Source organism: Haliotis rufescens, unplaced genomic scaffold, assembly GCF_023055435.1.
Source record: "Haliotis rufescens isolate VD_foot unplaced genomic scaffold, xgHalRufe1.0.p SCAF_42, whole genome shotgun sequence".
NCBI lineage: Eukaryota > Metazoa > Mollusca > Gastropoda > Lepetellida > Haliotidae > Haliotis > Haliotis rufescens.
The window spans coordinates 1,927,329-1,943,556 of record NW_025964135.1 but is presented as its reverse complement, the minus strand read 5'-3'; the positions used below and the strand labels follow the sequence as shown (position 1 = coordinate 1,943,556).

The 16,228-nt window shown below is 42.3% G+C and overlaps 1 protein-coding gene across 26 annotated transcripts in view; it reads right to left on the bottom strand.

The window, feature by feature from the left end:
- The window catches only part of LOC124121099 (basement membrane-specific heparan sulfate proteoglycan core protein-like), a 257,025-nt gene that overhangs the window by 61,662 nt on the left and 179,135 nt on the right, over positions 1–16,228 (bottom strand). For all 26 annotated transcript variants that reach the window (XM_048382878.1, XM_048382879.1, XM_048382884.1 and 23 more), the window contains 11 exons: positions 15,545–15,672; positions 14,602–14,747; positions 13,780–13,853; positions 12,509–12,649; positions 11,278–11,460; positions 10,380–10,478; positions 9,150–9,236; positions 8,621–8,739; positions 8,072–8,183; positions 7,084–7,197; positions 5,631–5,758 (listed from right to left, as the gene is read on the bottom strand). In XM_048382878.1, the coding sequence (XP_048238835.1) occupies positions 5,631–5,758; positions 7,084–7,197; positions 8,072–8,183; positions 8,621–8,739; positions 9,150–9,236; positions 10,380–10,478; positions 11,278–11,460; positions 12,509–12,649; positions 13,780–13,853; positions 14,602–14,747; positions 15,545–15,672 (1,331 nt within the window). The remainder of the gene's footprint in view (positions 1–5,630; positions 5,759–7,083; positions 7,198–8,071; positions 8,184–8,620; positions 8,740–9,149; positions 9,237–10,379; positions 10,479–11,277; positions 11,461–12,508; positions 12,650–13,779; positions 13,854–14,601; positions 14,748–15,544; positions 15,673–16,228) is intronic.

Genomic DNA, 16,228 nt, shown 5'->3' with positions numbered 1-16,228 from the left:
AAATAAAAAAACACATTTATCATAATTAGATAACTACTTTTGAAAATCTGTGACAGACATTTGTTACAGGTAACAAAACAGAGCTTGAGATGGCTATGAACTGCTACCAATAAGTGGTTCTCTGAAACTACAGTCAATGTTGTCTTGAGAGCCCCTAGGTCACCTTGACCTTGGAGCTGTCTACATCGCTCGTCTAGGCATCCCTCAACATGGCCATATATTATTACAGCCAGATTTACACCCTCCATCAAAGTAACACTGGTTTCAGGAGGAGTATTTGTGGGGACAAGTCATCCACATTTACACATATCGCAGTGATCTTGAATTTACAACTTTCCCTGGTCAGGTCGTCATAAAAAAACGTTTCTGGCTCATCCTGTCCTGACCTGTGACCCCGTATTGATCTGAAGACTTGCCATCCATTTTGAATCCAAAACAACTTTGTCAGACTAAATTTGATTGCTTCTTCAGATGTACACATCAGAGAGAAGTTTGTAGACATGGGAATCAATAACACTTCGGAAGCTGACATGGATGAGCCTTTCTTTAGCAGGCAGCAATAACAGAAATATAAAATCGGTAAACAGAATCTCACACAGGGACCTGGACTAACAAGAGTGGTGCCGAGGTCAGCAGATTCTCCATGTCATGGTGACCTGCATGTCCTGCTTGGAACTGACAGTCATATCTGTGAGAGTCATATCTGTGACTGTTGCATCTGTGACAGTCGTATCTGTGAGAGTCATATCTGTAACTGTCGTATCTGTGACAGACGTATCTGTGACAGTCATATCTGTGAGAGTCATATCTGTGACTGTTGCATCTGTGACAGTCGTATCTGTGAGAGTCATATCTGTGACAGTCGTATCTGTGAGAGTCATATCTGTGAGAGTCATATCTGTAACTGTCGTATCTGTGACAGACGTATCTGTGACAGTCATATCTGTGACAGTCATATCTGTGACTGTCGTATTTGTGACAGACTTATCTGTGTTAGTCATATCTGTAACTGTCGTATCTGAGTCATATCTGTGCCAGTCGTATCTGTGACAGTCATATCTGAGACAGTCATATCTGTGACTGTCGTATCTGTGACAGACGTATCTGAGACAGTCATATCTGAGACAGTCATATCTGTAACTGTCGTATCTGAGACAGTCATATCTGTGACTGTCGTATCTGTGACAGACGTATCTGAGACAGTCATATCTGAGACAGTCATATCTGTAACTGTCGTATCTGAGACAGTCATATCTGTGACTGTCGTATCTGTGACAGACGTATCTGTGACAGTCATATCTGTGACAGTCATATCTGTGACAGTCATATCTGAGACAGTCATATCTGTGACTGTCGTATCTGTGACAGACGTATCTGAGACAGTTGTATCTGTGACAATCATATCTGTGACAGTCATATCTGTGACTGTTGTATCTGAGACAGATGTATCTGAGACAGCCATATCTGTGACAGTCGTATCTGAGACAGTCATATCTGTAACTGTTGTATCTGTTACAGTCGTATCTGTGACTGTTGTATCTGTGACAGTCGTATCTGTGACAGTCATATCTGTAACCGTTGTATCTGTGACTGTCGTATCTTTCACAGACGTATCTGTGACAGTCATATCTGTGAGAGTCATATCTGTGACTGTTGCATCTGTGACAGTCGTATCTGTGACAGTCATATCTGAGACAGTTGTATCTGTGACTGTCATATCTGTGACAGTCATATCTGTAACTGTTGTTTCTGTTACTGTCGTATCTGTGACAGTCGTATCTGTGACTGTCGTATCTGAGACAGTCGTATCTGTGACAGTCGTATCTAAGACAGTCGTATCTGTAACTGTTGTATCTGTGACAATCGTATCTGTGACAGTCATATCTGAGACAGACGTATCTGTGACAGTCGATCTGTAACTGTTGTATCTGTGACAGTCGTATCTGTGACAATCATATCTGAGACAGTTGTATCTGTGACAGTCATATCTGAGACAGTCGTATCTGTGAGAGGGTCGTATCTGTGACAGTCATATCTGTGACAGTCGTATCTGAGACAGTCGTATCTGAGACAGTCGTTTCTGTGACAGTCGTATCTGAGACAGTCAATGGTCAATAGCATGAGAAACATTCCACATCCTAGAATGGTGACACATAATGACCCTGGTCTTACATTGAGGTCAACCTGTCCTCAGTGAAGCCAGCTCACAACAAGCACCTGCTGGGCACCTATTCTGCCCTGGTCATACATGGAGGTCAACCTGTCCTCAGTGTAGCCAGCTCACAACAAGCACCTGCTGGGCACCTATTCTGCCCTGGTCATACATGGAGGTCAACCTGTCCTCAGTGTAGCCAGCTCACAACAAGCACCTGCTGGGCACCTATTCTGCCCTGGTCATACATGGAGGTCAACCTGTCCTCAGTGTAGCCAGCTCACAACAAGCACCTGCTGGGCACCTATTCTGCCCTGGTCATACATGGAGGTCAACCTGTCCTCAGTGTAGCCAGCTCACAACAAGCACCTGCTGGGCACCTATTCTGCCCTTAAATCCCCTATGGGCTATAAGGATCAGTACAGGGTTTGGGTGAAATGCAACTACAGGAAGAACAGCTAACAGTAGCCTTCAAAGAACAGGAAATTCAATGTGATGACTACCCACTGATAAATTACCTTAATCAACATTTTAAGGGCAAAATTTCACCACTTTTTAAGTTTTAATAACTTAGGGAGCACTACAAAAATTTGATGTCAGATACAAATCTTAATTCAGTTTAGGGGTAGGGCATGTTTTCCACCTGGCAAATTGGGGGTTTTCAGGGATTTTTCAGCTCAAGGCAATAAATAATTCTAATGTTCATATGTTATTCTCACACATCTTGAAGTAGTTTTTCAATACCCTCCCCACGACAGAAGGAATGTCAGCCCATTAGGTAACGATATTAAAATATTACCTCCCTTTACAGAAAGAGCGATTTTGAACATAATTTTTTTAGATATCCCTCTCACCCCTGTCTGTTCCACAAGGTAATCTTAGCGATCTTAGTGCTACGACTATCGCAAGTCTGTGACAGTGCATTGGGGTGAGGTAAGGTGAAATGGGGGTCAACGTCGCGTCCAAGATTATTGCACTTATATAGCAACGTACATGCACGTGTGTGTGTGTGTGTGTGTGTGTGTGTGTGTGTGTGTGTGTGTGTGTGTGTGTGTGTGTGAACATGAATACCTCAGACACAGTATAATGACTCCGTACCAACCAGTCCTTGTTTAGCCCCTTAATGTCGAGCGCCAGACAGGGCAACAACAAGTACCATCTTTTAACATCTTTTGGTAAGACACGGGTTTCAAACCCCGGGCCTTCCGCTCTCCTGGCTGACGCTCTACTACTAGACCACGGAGGCGGTCGACAATGTATGGGAGTTACCTCACTACGATCACTTTGTGAGGTCAGTCTGTATCTTTTACAATCAACAACATGCATCATTTTTGTAGGCAAAATGAGATGAACTGCAAGAAGGATAGTGCTAGTTGAAACACTTCCTTGATGTGCTGGTGTGTGGGTGTCTCAAAACAAGAGGAATAAATTCTAACCAACATAAAGCAGTAGAACAGCTCCCTTAAAGTGAACACATTACAAGAATCAATTCAATTTGCTGAGTTGGCTCTTCTTGGGCAATGCAATATGGTGAAAAAGAATCGTTCAATTACTTTGACAGCTCCAAAATCCCTAGAGGGATTTAAGGAACCACTTTAGAGTTGGGCCACTTTGGTAAGAAGAGGAAAGTACTGACAGATGAGTTTTCTAATTGACATACATAATTGCCATAAGGCCCCAACTTGTGTTTCTGTCCTCAAAACCTACCTCAATCTAAAGCCTGGGCTTTCAAGTTACAACTTTTATCACCATCCTGTTTGTGTTTAAGTCACCAGCATAAAATGGTTGTCCTTCACTATATATTCACTTTAGATAAACCAATAATTTAAAGAAAAGGAAGAAGTACAATCCCCCCTCCCCCTCCCCCCAAAAATAAAATAAAATAAATAAATAATAAAATAAAATAAAATAAAATAAAATAAAATAAAATAAAATAAAATAATGAATGAATGGATGGATGAATGAATGAATGAATGAATGAATGAATGAATGAATGAATGAATAAATAAATATATATTATAAAAAAATAATTTAAAAATAAAAAAAAAGAAAAAAAGATAGCCTATCTACACCACCTAAAACATGAAACATATATATTTTCTAATAAACCAACGTCCTAACTAAACTGATGTCCATGACTAACTTTAATAATGAATATACTTGGATACAAGTGCAGTACACCAGTCTCTGTCAACTTGTGGCCTTTGTACCATTAACCACTTGTAAAATAATGTAGTGTATGTAATAAGAATGAAATTATCTCTCGACACAAAGACAAAGACCTGTCCGGGAAGAAAATCGCATGTAGAGTAAATGCAGGTAAAATATTACTGTCAGTTTGTATGACTACAGACTATTTGGGGGACCTAAGTATCAAATATCAAGGTACTCACTGGTTGGGCCTCTGTCAAACAGGAAACCTATAGTATTTGGGGGACCTAAATATCAAATATCAAGGTACTCACTGGTTGGGCCTCTGTCAAACAGGAAACCTATAGTATTTGGGGGACCTAAATATCAAATATCAAGGTACTCACTGGTTGGGCCTCTGTCAAACAGGAAACCTATAGTATTTGGGGGACCTAAATATCAAATATCAAGGTACTCACTGGTTGGGCCTCTGTCAAACAGGAAACCTATAGTATTTGGGGGACCTAAATATCAAATATCAAGGTACTCACTGGTTGGGCCTCTGTCAAACAGGAAACCTATAGTATTTGGGGGACCTAAATATCAAATATCAAGGTACTCACTGGTTGGGCCTCTGTCAAACAGGAAACCTATAGTATTTGGGGGACCTAAATATCAAATATCAAGGTACTCAATGGTTGGGCCTCTGTCAAACAGGAAACCTATAGTATTTGGGGGACCTAAATATCAAATATCAAGGTACTCACTGGTTGGGCCTCTGTCAAACAGGAAACCTATAGTATTTGGGGGATCTAAATATCAAATATCAAGGTACTCACTGGTTGGGCCTCTGTCAAACAGGAAACCTATAGTATTTGGGGGACCTAAATATCAAATATCAAGGTACTCAATGGTTGGGCCTCTGTCAAACAGGAAACCTATAGTATTTGGGGGACCTAAATATCAAATATCAAGGTACTCACTGGTTGGGCCTCTGTCAAACAGGAAACCTATAGTATTTGGGGGGACCTAAATATCAAATATCAAGGTACTCACTGGTTGGGCCTCTGTCAAACAGAAAACCTATAGTATTTGGGGGTGCCTAAATATAAAAAATCAAGGTACTCACTGGTTGGGCCTCTGTCAAACAGAAAACCTATAGTATTTGGGAGGACCTAAATATCAAATATCAAGGTACTCACTGGTTGGGCCTCTGTCAAACAGGAAACCTATAGTATTTGGGGGGACCTAAATATCAAATATCAAGGTACTCACTGGTTGGGCCTCTGTCAAACAGGAAACGTATAGTATTTGGGGGGACCTAAATATCAAACATCAAGGTACTCACTGGTTGGGCCTCTCTGTGAGGGGGCAAGGACACTTCTGACAGTCGTTGACAGATCCACGTGAGGCGTCGCCATAGAAACCAGCAACACATCTCTGGCAGTTCTCTCCCTCGGTGTTATGTTGGCAGTTCTGAAGGGGAAACAATAACCACATTATGGTGAGTGAGTGAATGAGTGAGGGAGAGAGTGAGGGAGGGAGTGAGGGAGTGAGTGAGGGCGTGAGTGAGGGAGTGAGTGAGGGAGTGAGTGAGGGAGTGAGTGAGTGAGGGAGTGAGTGAGGGAGTGAGTGAGGGAGTGAGTGAGGGCGTGAGTGAGTGAGGGCGTGAGTGAGGGTGTGAGTGAGTGAGTGAGTGAGTGAGGGAGTGAGTGAGGGAGTGAGTGAGGGAGTGAGTGAGGGAGGGTTCACGCTGCTGTGAACAGTATTTCATGGTGCTGGTGCTGTCGTAAGTCTGTGTTGAGGTATGGGTGTTATGATCACCTTAGCGCTAAGATCGCTATGTACAACAGTTTTATTGTGCACAGCAGTGTGTGTGAGTTAGTATGGCTTTATGCCGCTGTTACCAATATTCCAGCAATATTCCAGCAATATCACAACAAGGGACACAGAAAAATGGGATCCACACATTGTACCCAAGTGTGGAATCATACCCGGGCCTTCGGCGTGATGATCGAGCCAACGCTCAAACCACTAGGCTATGCTGCTGCCCTTTGCTCAAACCACTAGGCTATGCTGCTGCCCTTTGCTCAAACCACTAGGCTATGCTGCTGCCCTTTGCTCAAACCACTAGGCTATGCTGCTGCCCTTTGCACAGCAGACGTAATGTTTACATTTAATACCAAAAAAATTAAAGTCATTTCTTAATTAAATGTTTGTTTGTTCCCACATAAAATACTAATTCCATCTAGATCTATCCTTGGAACAGGCGCCAGATGGTGTAGCCTAGTTACACAAGGTTGTCATTAAAGATGTAAGACCAACTAGCCATCTACTCACTACAGAACTATTCCTTGAACTAATAAATCAGCATCTTGACAAATATGACAGCAGTTTAAAGTTCTCTTGTACAAAATGACTACCGTATTCGACATAATAAGCGCCCAGGGTGCTCTCAAAATTAGAAATAGGGTGCTCTTATTAGAATATTATTTTGGTGAAAAACAACAGAGTTGAAAGATCGTAAATTTCGTGGTTTATGCTGACAGTCTGAAATGTTTTTATAAAACAGATATATTTTTCCAGAATTTAATTTCCCATAATTAAGGATGCATATAACACACGTATTATACACAAATAAGTAAGTCTTGTGTACATTGAACAATTGGAAGGGGTGATAATTGGGATTGAACTGTTCACTAGCCAATATATTAGCAAATATCGCCGTGGGCGCTTATTAGAGCAGGGCACTTATTACGTTGAATACAGTATTTCCAGTGGAGATGATCAATGGTACCGACCCTGCAGATGCCGGATTCTGGGTCGCACTGCCCGGAGTGTCCGTTACATTGACAGGGAACACAGAGTCCAAGGTAGAGGCCGCCTCCGGACCTGGTGTAGCCAGTGTCACAGTCCTGAAACAAACAGGGGACATGTCTACATGTCAATCTTGTATGATATGAAAAAGACAGATGTGATCGGGAATGTTCTTTAACATAAAAATAACACCTCTAAATGTAAAATTCAACACCCGCACATGCAAAATTCTGCATTCACAAATGCAAAATTCAACACCTGCAGATGCAAAATTCAACATTCGCAAATGCAAAATTCAACATTCACAGATGCAAAATTCAACATCCGCAGATGCAAAATTCAACAGTTGCTGATGCTAAATTCAAAATTTGCGGATGCAAAATTCAACATCATGAGATGCAAAACTCAGAGCCTCACACTGATACTGAATATGCTTACATATATTGGCATCCATGATATGACTCAGTATATAATTTGACAGCAGAAACCTTCAAAATCAGTACTAAAGTATACATACTGAACAACAATGTAAGGGGGCATGAATATTTGGGGGATGTGTTCTTGCAGTGAAGACTGAGCACACAATTTCATTAAAATACCCACAAATATTCATGATCCTTAACTTATTTTGTCCAGTATACCTGTGCACAATGCGTTCTGGAGTGAGTGAGTGAGTTTGGTTTTACGCCGCTTTTAGCAATATTCCAGCAATATCACGGCGGGGGACACCAGAAATGGGCTTCACACATTGTACCCATGTCGGGAATCGAACCCGGGTCTTCGGCGTGACGAGCGAACGCTTTAACCACTAGGCTACCCGACCGCCCCAATGCGTTCTGGAAGGAAAGACAGCAGCAGAGGACACATCCCTCTCGTTGTCAACGGTTCAATAAAATCATGTTGTATCTGGTTGTTTTCTTTGATACTCTGTGGCAGGGAATAACTCAGAGGTAGAGCAGCAAACGTCCGTACCTCACAGGACAAGCCTTTGTAGCCACGGGGACAGCTGCACTGCTCCACAGCGTACGCCCGATCCTGTCGTGTCTGCCGGCTCTCCGCGATGTCCAGAGAGATGTCACTTATTCTGAAAGAAACACCAAGACAGGACAGTAACTTTCTGCCCAAAACAGAGTGAGTGAGTGAATATGGTTTTACGCCGCTTTTAGCAATATTCCAGCAATATCACGGCGGGGGACACCAGAAATGGGCTTCACACATTGTACCCATGTCGGGAATCGAACCCGGATCTTCGGCGTGACGAGAGAACGCTTTAACCACTAGGCTACCCGACCGCCCCCTGACCAAAAACAGAAGTTTCTATTTTCTTATAAACTAAACATAGCCACCACTTTTTATAATAATAAATGACGCATTTTGAGAAGAAATATTGAAATGCTGCACTTAATTTGAAGAAAATTTTTTCTCAACTTGTTAGAAGGTTTGTATTAAATTAGAACAAAAAAATTCAGGACCTCTTTGATGTAAATTAAACAAAGAGCTGTATAATCCAATAGTACATACGCAGCCTCGTCAGTGGATTCGGAGTATGTTCCTCGGATGAGGATGTAGTCAAGGTCGGCAAGGGCCATCAACAAGAACTCCCTCATAGCTTGTTCACCATCCAGACGGTACCATTGTTGCTGAAATAGAGAAGCGATCAGTAACGCAACTGTCACAGACGGTTCTTGCCTTCTTCACAACAATGGACACGATCAATGAATGGCAGTAGTGGATCTGAGATTGGGTACAGGAGGTTTGTGTGTACCTCATACAAGGATTTATCTAGGATTCAAACTAGGTGTCCTTGACAGGCAAATTGGTTAAAAATCTTGATATTCAAATTGGATTTTTTTAATGTTCAAATTTTTGTAATTTCTGAGGAATTTGCTACAGACAAATTGGCCCCTGAGCAGTTCTCGATAAATCCCTGCTCATACATGGGAATCGTAAGGACTGCGACACTGCACCAATACAGGGTGTAAGTTCATACCTCATACATGGGAATCTTAAGGACTGCGACACTGCACCATTACAGGGTGTAAGTTCATACCTCATACATGGGAATCTGGAAGGACTGTCTGGAGTTAGCCTGGAACTGTTCCCGGTCAGCACGATACACCAGCGTGATGTCATTTCCCTGGAAACATGGCACAGCAGCATTATTTATTAATCAATGAGTGAGTTGGGATTCTGGCACGCCAAAGGGACACAACTCTTCCAAGCAAATTGTGGCACCTTAGACAGCTGACTCCCTGAACATTCCATGCTGAATGAGGACCAAATTTGATCATATCACATCAATCTGGGCCACACAACCCAGCAGTTGATACACGCAATCAACCAAGTCACAGTGCCTGACCACTTGATGCAATTTAGGCCAGACATTTTTCTCTCTTGGATTTATAGATTTTCGAGAAGCCAATTCAGGTCAGTAGGTCAAAGTAATATCACAAATATATTCCAGTTTCAAATAAATGTTTCTTAATTTCCTCAAAATGTAAAGCAGTTTTTAAGATCATTTTTCAACAGGTTTTAATTATTATTAATATTGACAGCAGTTGTTGTTCTTAACTCTTAACATCTTAATTATTTCTGATCGGTGCCCCTTGCCCCTCACCTCGGTACCGATTCCAACCCTTCCCCCTCACCTCAGTACCTATTCTCACCCTTGCCCCTCACCTCAGTACCTAGGGGACCTATTCTAACCTTAGCCCCTCACCTCAGTACCTATTCTAACCTTAGCCCCTCACCTCAGTACCTATTCTAACCCTTGCCCCTCACCTCAGTACCTATTCTAACCTTAGCCCCTCACTTCAGTACCTATTCTAACCTTAGCCCCTCACTTCAGTACCTATTCTAACCTTAGCCCCTCACTTCAGTACCTATTCTAACCTTAGCCCCTCACTTCAGTACCTATTCTAACCTTAGCCCCTCACCTCAGTACCTATTCTAACCTTAGCCCCTCACCTCAGTACCTATTCTAACCTTAGCCCCTCACTTCAGTACCTATTCTAACCTTAGCCCCTCACTTCAGTACCTATTCTAACCCTTGCCCCTCACCTCAGTACCTATTCTAACCTTAGCCCCTCACCTCAGTACCTATTCTAACCTTAGCCCCTCACCTCAGTACCTATTCTAACCTTAGCCCCTCACCTCAGTACCTATTCTAACTCTTGCCCCTCACCTCAGTACCTAGGGGACCTATTCAAACCTTAGTCCCTCACTTCTAACAACAGGCAACCTATTCTAACCAAGGTCTCCAAAACGTGAAACAACTCACAGAGATCTCGACAATGGGCTCCTCCAGAGAAATGGGGGTGCTGTCCTGACCCGGACGGTATCTCAGTGTGAAGCGCAGGTATCCTCCGTAGGCTGTCACCTGAGTGGGAGGAATACATTCATGAAATATACTGGCACAGGTTTCAGGATTCACAAATACACACGGAGAATATTGGGCATTTTTCTTTCTTCAAAAGTGGACAATAAGGTTCATAAATCTCTTGTGCTTGCATTTTGTACAAAAAGTTGACTGTAGTTAAACGAAAACTGAAGGTGACAAGCACATCTCAATATGATAAAATACAAGTCTTTTTCATAAACTGAACCATTGTGATGATATCATCTATCGTTGTTGCAGTTGATTCTGAGCCAGGAACTTGCTGGCCAAGCTGAATGTGTAAAAACTACACAACTATAGGACATTATGCAAAATCTTAGAGAAATAATACATCAATATGACATGGCATAAGTTGGATAAATCACTTGACTCTTTATAGTCAAGTCCCGTCGTGATCGAAAATGGGACAACTACACGATACAAAATGATACAAACACGTTGTAATAGGAAAAATGAAAAATGAAATATATTGTTATGTTATGTTGGTAGCGGAATATATTTTCTCATCATGCAACTCCTAAAGCTTGACACAAAACAACTGTTACGGCTGTATGACTGATTCAAAATACTTTTAAAAGCACAGTCTGTTTCCATGTTTCACCTTTCTTGAATACACTCGAAAATCCAGAAATTTTCTGAACTCATTAATACAACCAAATAGGTTGAAATATCTCACATTTGAAATAACAGATATTAAACCTATTCCCCTGGAGACTAACTATCAATATTGTGATACCGTACATTGACCTGATGAGCTAACCACAGCAGTTCCCTCCCTTACCTTGTCACCAAGGAAACGCTGAGGTAGACTCCAGTAGTAGATGTTCTCCCTGAGGTTGTTGAATCCACGGTATGTCAGCTCACGAGAGTTGCGGTTGACGGTGAATCCCTGTTCGATCTTCTCCTTCCTCATCATGTCTGTCAGGCTGACGCCCATACGATCCTGAGTGAAGGACACTCCAATCTGGCCGACACACAAACAACATGTCATTAAAAATACTTATTAAATGTGCACTGGACTATCATCACTTTCATAAAATGTTACCATTACATTATAAACATGGCTGGAATATCTGATACTTGACTGAGTATATATAGCAGTTAAAGGGCAGTTACCTGCCTGGATGAACTCTGATATAAACATGGCTAGAATATCTTATACTTGACTGAGTGTATACAGCAGTTATAGCCGGGCTACCCACCTCAGCTCTGTCTTATACTTGACTGAGTGTATACAGCAGTTATAGCCTAGCTACCCACCTGAGCTCTGTCTTATACTTGACTGAGTGTATACAGCAGTTATAGCCTGGCTACCCACCTGAGCTGTCTTATACTTGCCTGAGTGTATACAGCAGTTATAACCTGGCTACCCACCTGAGCTCTGTCTTATACTTGACTGAGTGTATACAGCAGTTATAGCCGGGCTACCCACCTGAGCTCTGTCTTATACTTGACTGAGTGTATACAGCAGTTATAACCTAGCTACCCACCTGAGCTCTGTCTTATACTTGACTGAGTGTATGCTGCAGTTATAGCCTAGCTACCCACCTGAGCTCTGTCTTATACTTGACTGAGTATATACAGCAGTTATAACCTGGCTACCCACCTGAGCTCTGTCTTATACTTGACTGAGTGTATGCTGCAGTTATAACCTAGCTACCCACCTGAGCTCTGTCTTATACTTGACTGAGTGTATACAGCAGTTATAGCCTAGCTACCCACCTGAGCTCTGTCTTATACTTGACTGAGTGTATGCTGCAGTTATAACCTAGCTACCCACCTGTGCTCTGTCTTATACTTGACTGAGTGTATGCTGCAGTTATAACCTAGCTACCCACCTGAGCTCTGTCTTATACTTGACTGAGTGTATACAGCAGTTATAGCCTAGCTACCCACCTGAGCTCTGTCTTATACTTGACTGAGTGTATGCTGCAGTTATAACCAAGCTACCCACCTGTGCTCTGTATTATACTTGACTGAGTGTATGCTGCAGTTATAACCTAGCTACCCACCTGTGCTCTGTTCCAGGAGGTGCTGGTGCACATCTGAGTGACGCCCATACAGAAGCAGGCGATGCATCCGAAGGGGTAGTTCTGTGACAAGTAGTACGTCTCTGGCTTACACTGGTTGCAAGTGTTGCCGATCACATTGGGCTGCAATAACACAAACAAGTTAATTAGTCCTCAGTTGGGGGCACGGGTGGCCCAGTAGCTAAGGCGCCGCGATTCGCTGTGCAGAGTTGTGTCCCTTGGGCACGCCAGAAACCTATGACTGTGGGTTCGAATCCCGGTTCGCCCCGATTATGTTTCTAGGTTTGTCAACACCATACCCGTGCTCGTGGGTTTCACCGCATCACTACGGGCTTTCCTCCCACAATAAGCTGACACGCCGCGATATAACTGTAATACTGTTAAAACTCACTCACTCACTAGTCCTCAGTTAGTCCTACATGGACACAGGGAGATGAGCCTGAAAACGCAGTTTTCTTTTCAACAAATATGCAAGGTCAGATTTGTCTTATTTTTTAGTTTTCTAGTCCACAAATCTGCTGGGAAAACAGAAATAAGATGACACATTTTTCTTGGTCTTCAAACACCTGAGTATGTTGCCATGTGTTCATTTAGCGTGTTTCATTTGTCGGACAGTCGGACAAAACTTTGTGTTTTCATATCTTATTGATTCCATTTCCATGGCTCAAAGGATATATACTTGGGCTGGGACGAGTCCAATTTACTACCCGTGTACCCGACCCCCTATTACCCCACCCTACCCGGGTACCCACTGTAGGTCTTAAGAGTTGGGAACAAAATGTCTGAAAGGCGATTGTCTTATCGCAGCCCTGGCCAAAACTATTTAGGTACATGCATCAAACAATCAGATCATGTGTACACTGAAGTTGACTGAAGCTTTATCTTTGCTCAAACATATACAAGTCAAAAGAAATGGGTGTAACGTCAGAAAGAAATGCGAACATGTAGTTTAACCACTGAGCTATAGTGAGTTTTTGTCATTAAACAATATATCACGTGACTAACCATGGGTCCGGGTAGTTCTGTAGGTACCCGGATCCTACTCAGGACCACCCGACCCGAGTACCCAAGTTACCCATCCCAACCCTAATATATACTGAACAAAAAGAAGTTTTGGGGTATTTTCATAAAATTGTTTGTTCAGTCTTCAGTTCTAAAAATACTCATGACCCCGAACTTTTTTGTTCAGTGTATGAACCAATTAACGTATTGCCTGTTAACATTGGTTTTCAGTAGAAAGTACTGCCACTTACCCGACAACTGCAGCGTTCGGTGTCAATGTTGGGGGAGGTGGAGAGACTGCCCCTGGGGTCACATCCAGTCTCAACTGAAACATGATAATGTGTATCATCATAATGCTCTGAATCCGGGGGCACGGGTGGCACATTCATCTAAGGTGCCGCGATTCGCTGTGCAGAGTTGTGTCCCTTAGGCACGCCAGAAACCTATGATTGTGGGTTCGAATCCCGGTTCGCCCTGATCATGGTTCCAGGTTTGTCAGCACCATACCCATGCTCGTGGGTTTCACCGAAGTGGTAAACGTCTGAGACCTGCATCACTTCAGGCTTTCCTCCCACATTAAGCTCACACGCCGTGATATAACTGTAATACTGTTAAAAGCGGCGTTAAACCCAACTCACTCACACACTCACTGAATCCACTTTTTACACATGCTTAAAGCACGACATTATTACCCCATGCAATGGATCAGTGAGCACTCAATTTTCATTCTCAGCTTCCTTGGGAGTATACAGCCCAAGCTTATATATCACTGATTGAATGGGGTGTTTCGGAAGATACAGGGCATTTTGACTACTTTCTGATTGGTCAGAATTGTCACATGACACATAGATGGCTCACTGATTGGATGGGATGGTAAAAGGACATGGGCAGGGTTCACAGTCATATTAGGCGTTGGAGGTTATCAGTCTCATTACTCTCTCATTCCAGATAAGAATATAGGTCTGCAGCAACCTATGCACATTCTTACTTTGAAATCTCTTTTTCAGCCAACATTATCATATATTCTCTGCATAGTGTTTACACACAGCTATCGTGTAGAATACATGACTTACTATTCTCTTGCTTGCAGGACCTTCCAGGGATGCTGGGGTTGCCACGGTAACCTCGGGCGCAGGTCTCACACTGTCGGCCGGTGTAGCCCGGTGGGCAGGCGGTGCAGCGAATACCAGCGTTGTCTCTCACGCATGTACGGCTGAACCTAGATGAAGGATGAATTGAAACTACCGTATTCAACGTAATAAGCGCCCACGGCGATATTTGCTAACATATTGGCTAGTGAACAATCCCAATTAGCACCCCTTCCGATTGATCAATGTACACAAAACTTATTTATTCGTGTATGATACACACTCGTGTGTTATATGCACCCTTAATCATGGGCAATTAAATTCTGGAAAAATATATCTGTCGTATATAAACATTTCAGGCTGTCAGCATAAACCACGAAATTTATCCTTTAACTCTGTTTTTTTCACCAAAATAATATTCTAATAGGAGCCCCCTATTTCTAATTTTGAGAGCGCCCTGGGCGCTTATTACGTCGAATACGGTATATCCTGACAAAGATGCAATTTTCATAAAATGACATAACAAACATGACAATACCTGAAATCACTTAAGATAGTTTGACATGACATGACATGTCATGACTTAACTTAACACACCTATCTGATTGGTCAGAATTGTCACTTGAACTACAGATGACTTACTGATTGGATGGGGTGTTTAAAATAACATGATATTTTGACTACTTTCTGATTGGTCATAATTGTCCTCCAGTCACATGACATATAGATGACTTAGTGATTGGATGGGGTGTTTCTAAAGATACATGGCATTTTGACTACTTTCTGATTGGTCAGAACTGTTCTCCAGTCACATGACATATAGATGACTTAGTGATTGGATGGGGTGTTTCTAAAGATACATGGCATTTTGACTACTTTCTGATTGGTCAGAACTGTTCTCCAGTCACATGACATGTAGATAACTCACTGATTGGATGGGATGGTAAGAGGACATGGGCAGGGTTCACAGTCATTGGCAGTTCCTCGTGTGGCTTCTCCAACTGTTCCTTCCATGCACAGGTTACACAGGGGTCCCTCGGTGTTGTGTTGGCAGTTCTGGTAGTTGTGAAGCAAGTAGTATATAATAGCACGTTTGTTTCAAGTTGTCAAGGAAATAGTATACAGTTGATGGCACAATAGGTTTGTAATACACATCCAGATACATTTTGAAATCGAAAAAGATGGAACTAAATGCAGCTTTTCTAAGGTATACTTCACTAAAAAAATACATGATGATACAACTAACGACAAATAATCAACTACTACAGCCGATGTAAGTTTGTCATACACCGATGTAAGTTTGTCATATCCCAAATATACTCTTATAATCTGTTTCTTAAATGCTAAATCGTATGGGATCTTACTTGCACTCTATGAATGTAAACGTTTATCATAAGTGAGGTGAAAAGGGGCTTAACGTTGTGTTCAAGGTTGTTGCAGTGACATAGTGACACGCATGCATGTGTGTGTGGCTGCTTGTACTAGCCCGGACTAATGCCTGTATGATAGTGCTGAGATACCATGCCACTGTTTAACATGGATATCCAACTCAGATACAGTGTACTGACTTCAAGCCGACCAGTCCTTGTTTTATCCCCTTATTGCCGAACGC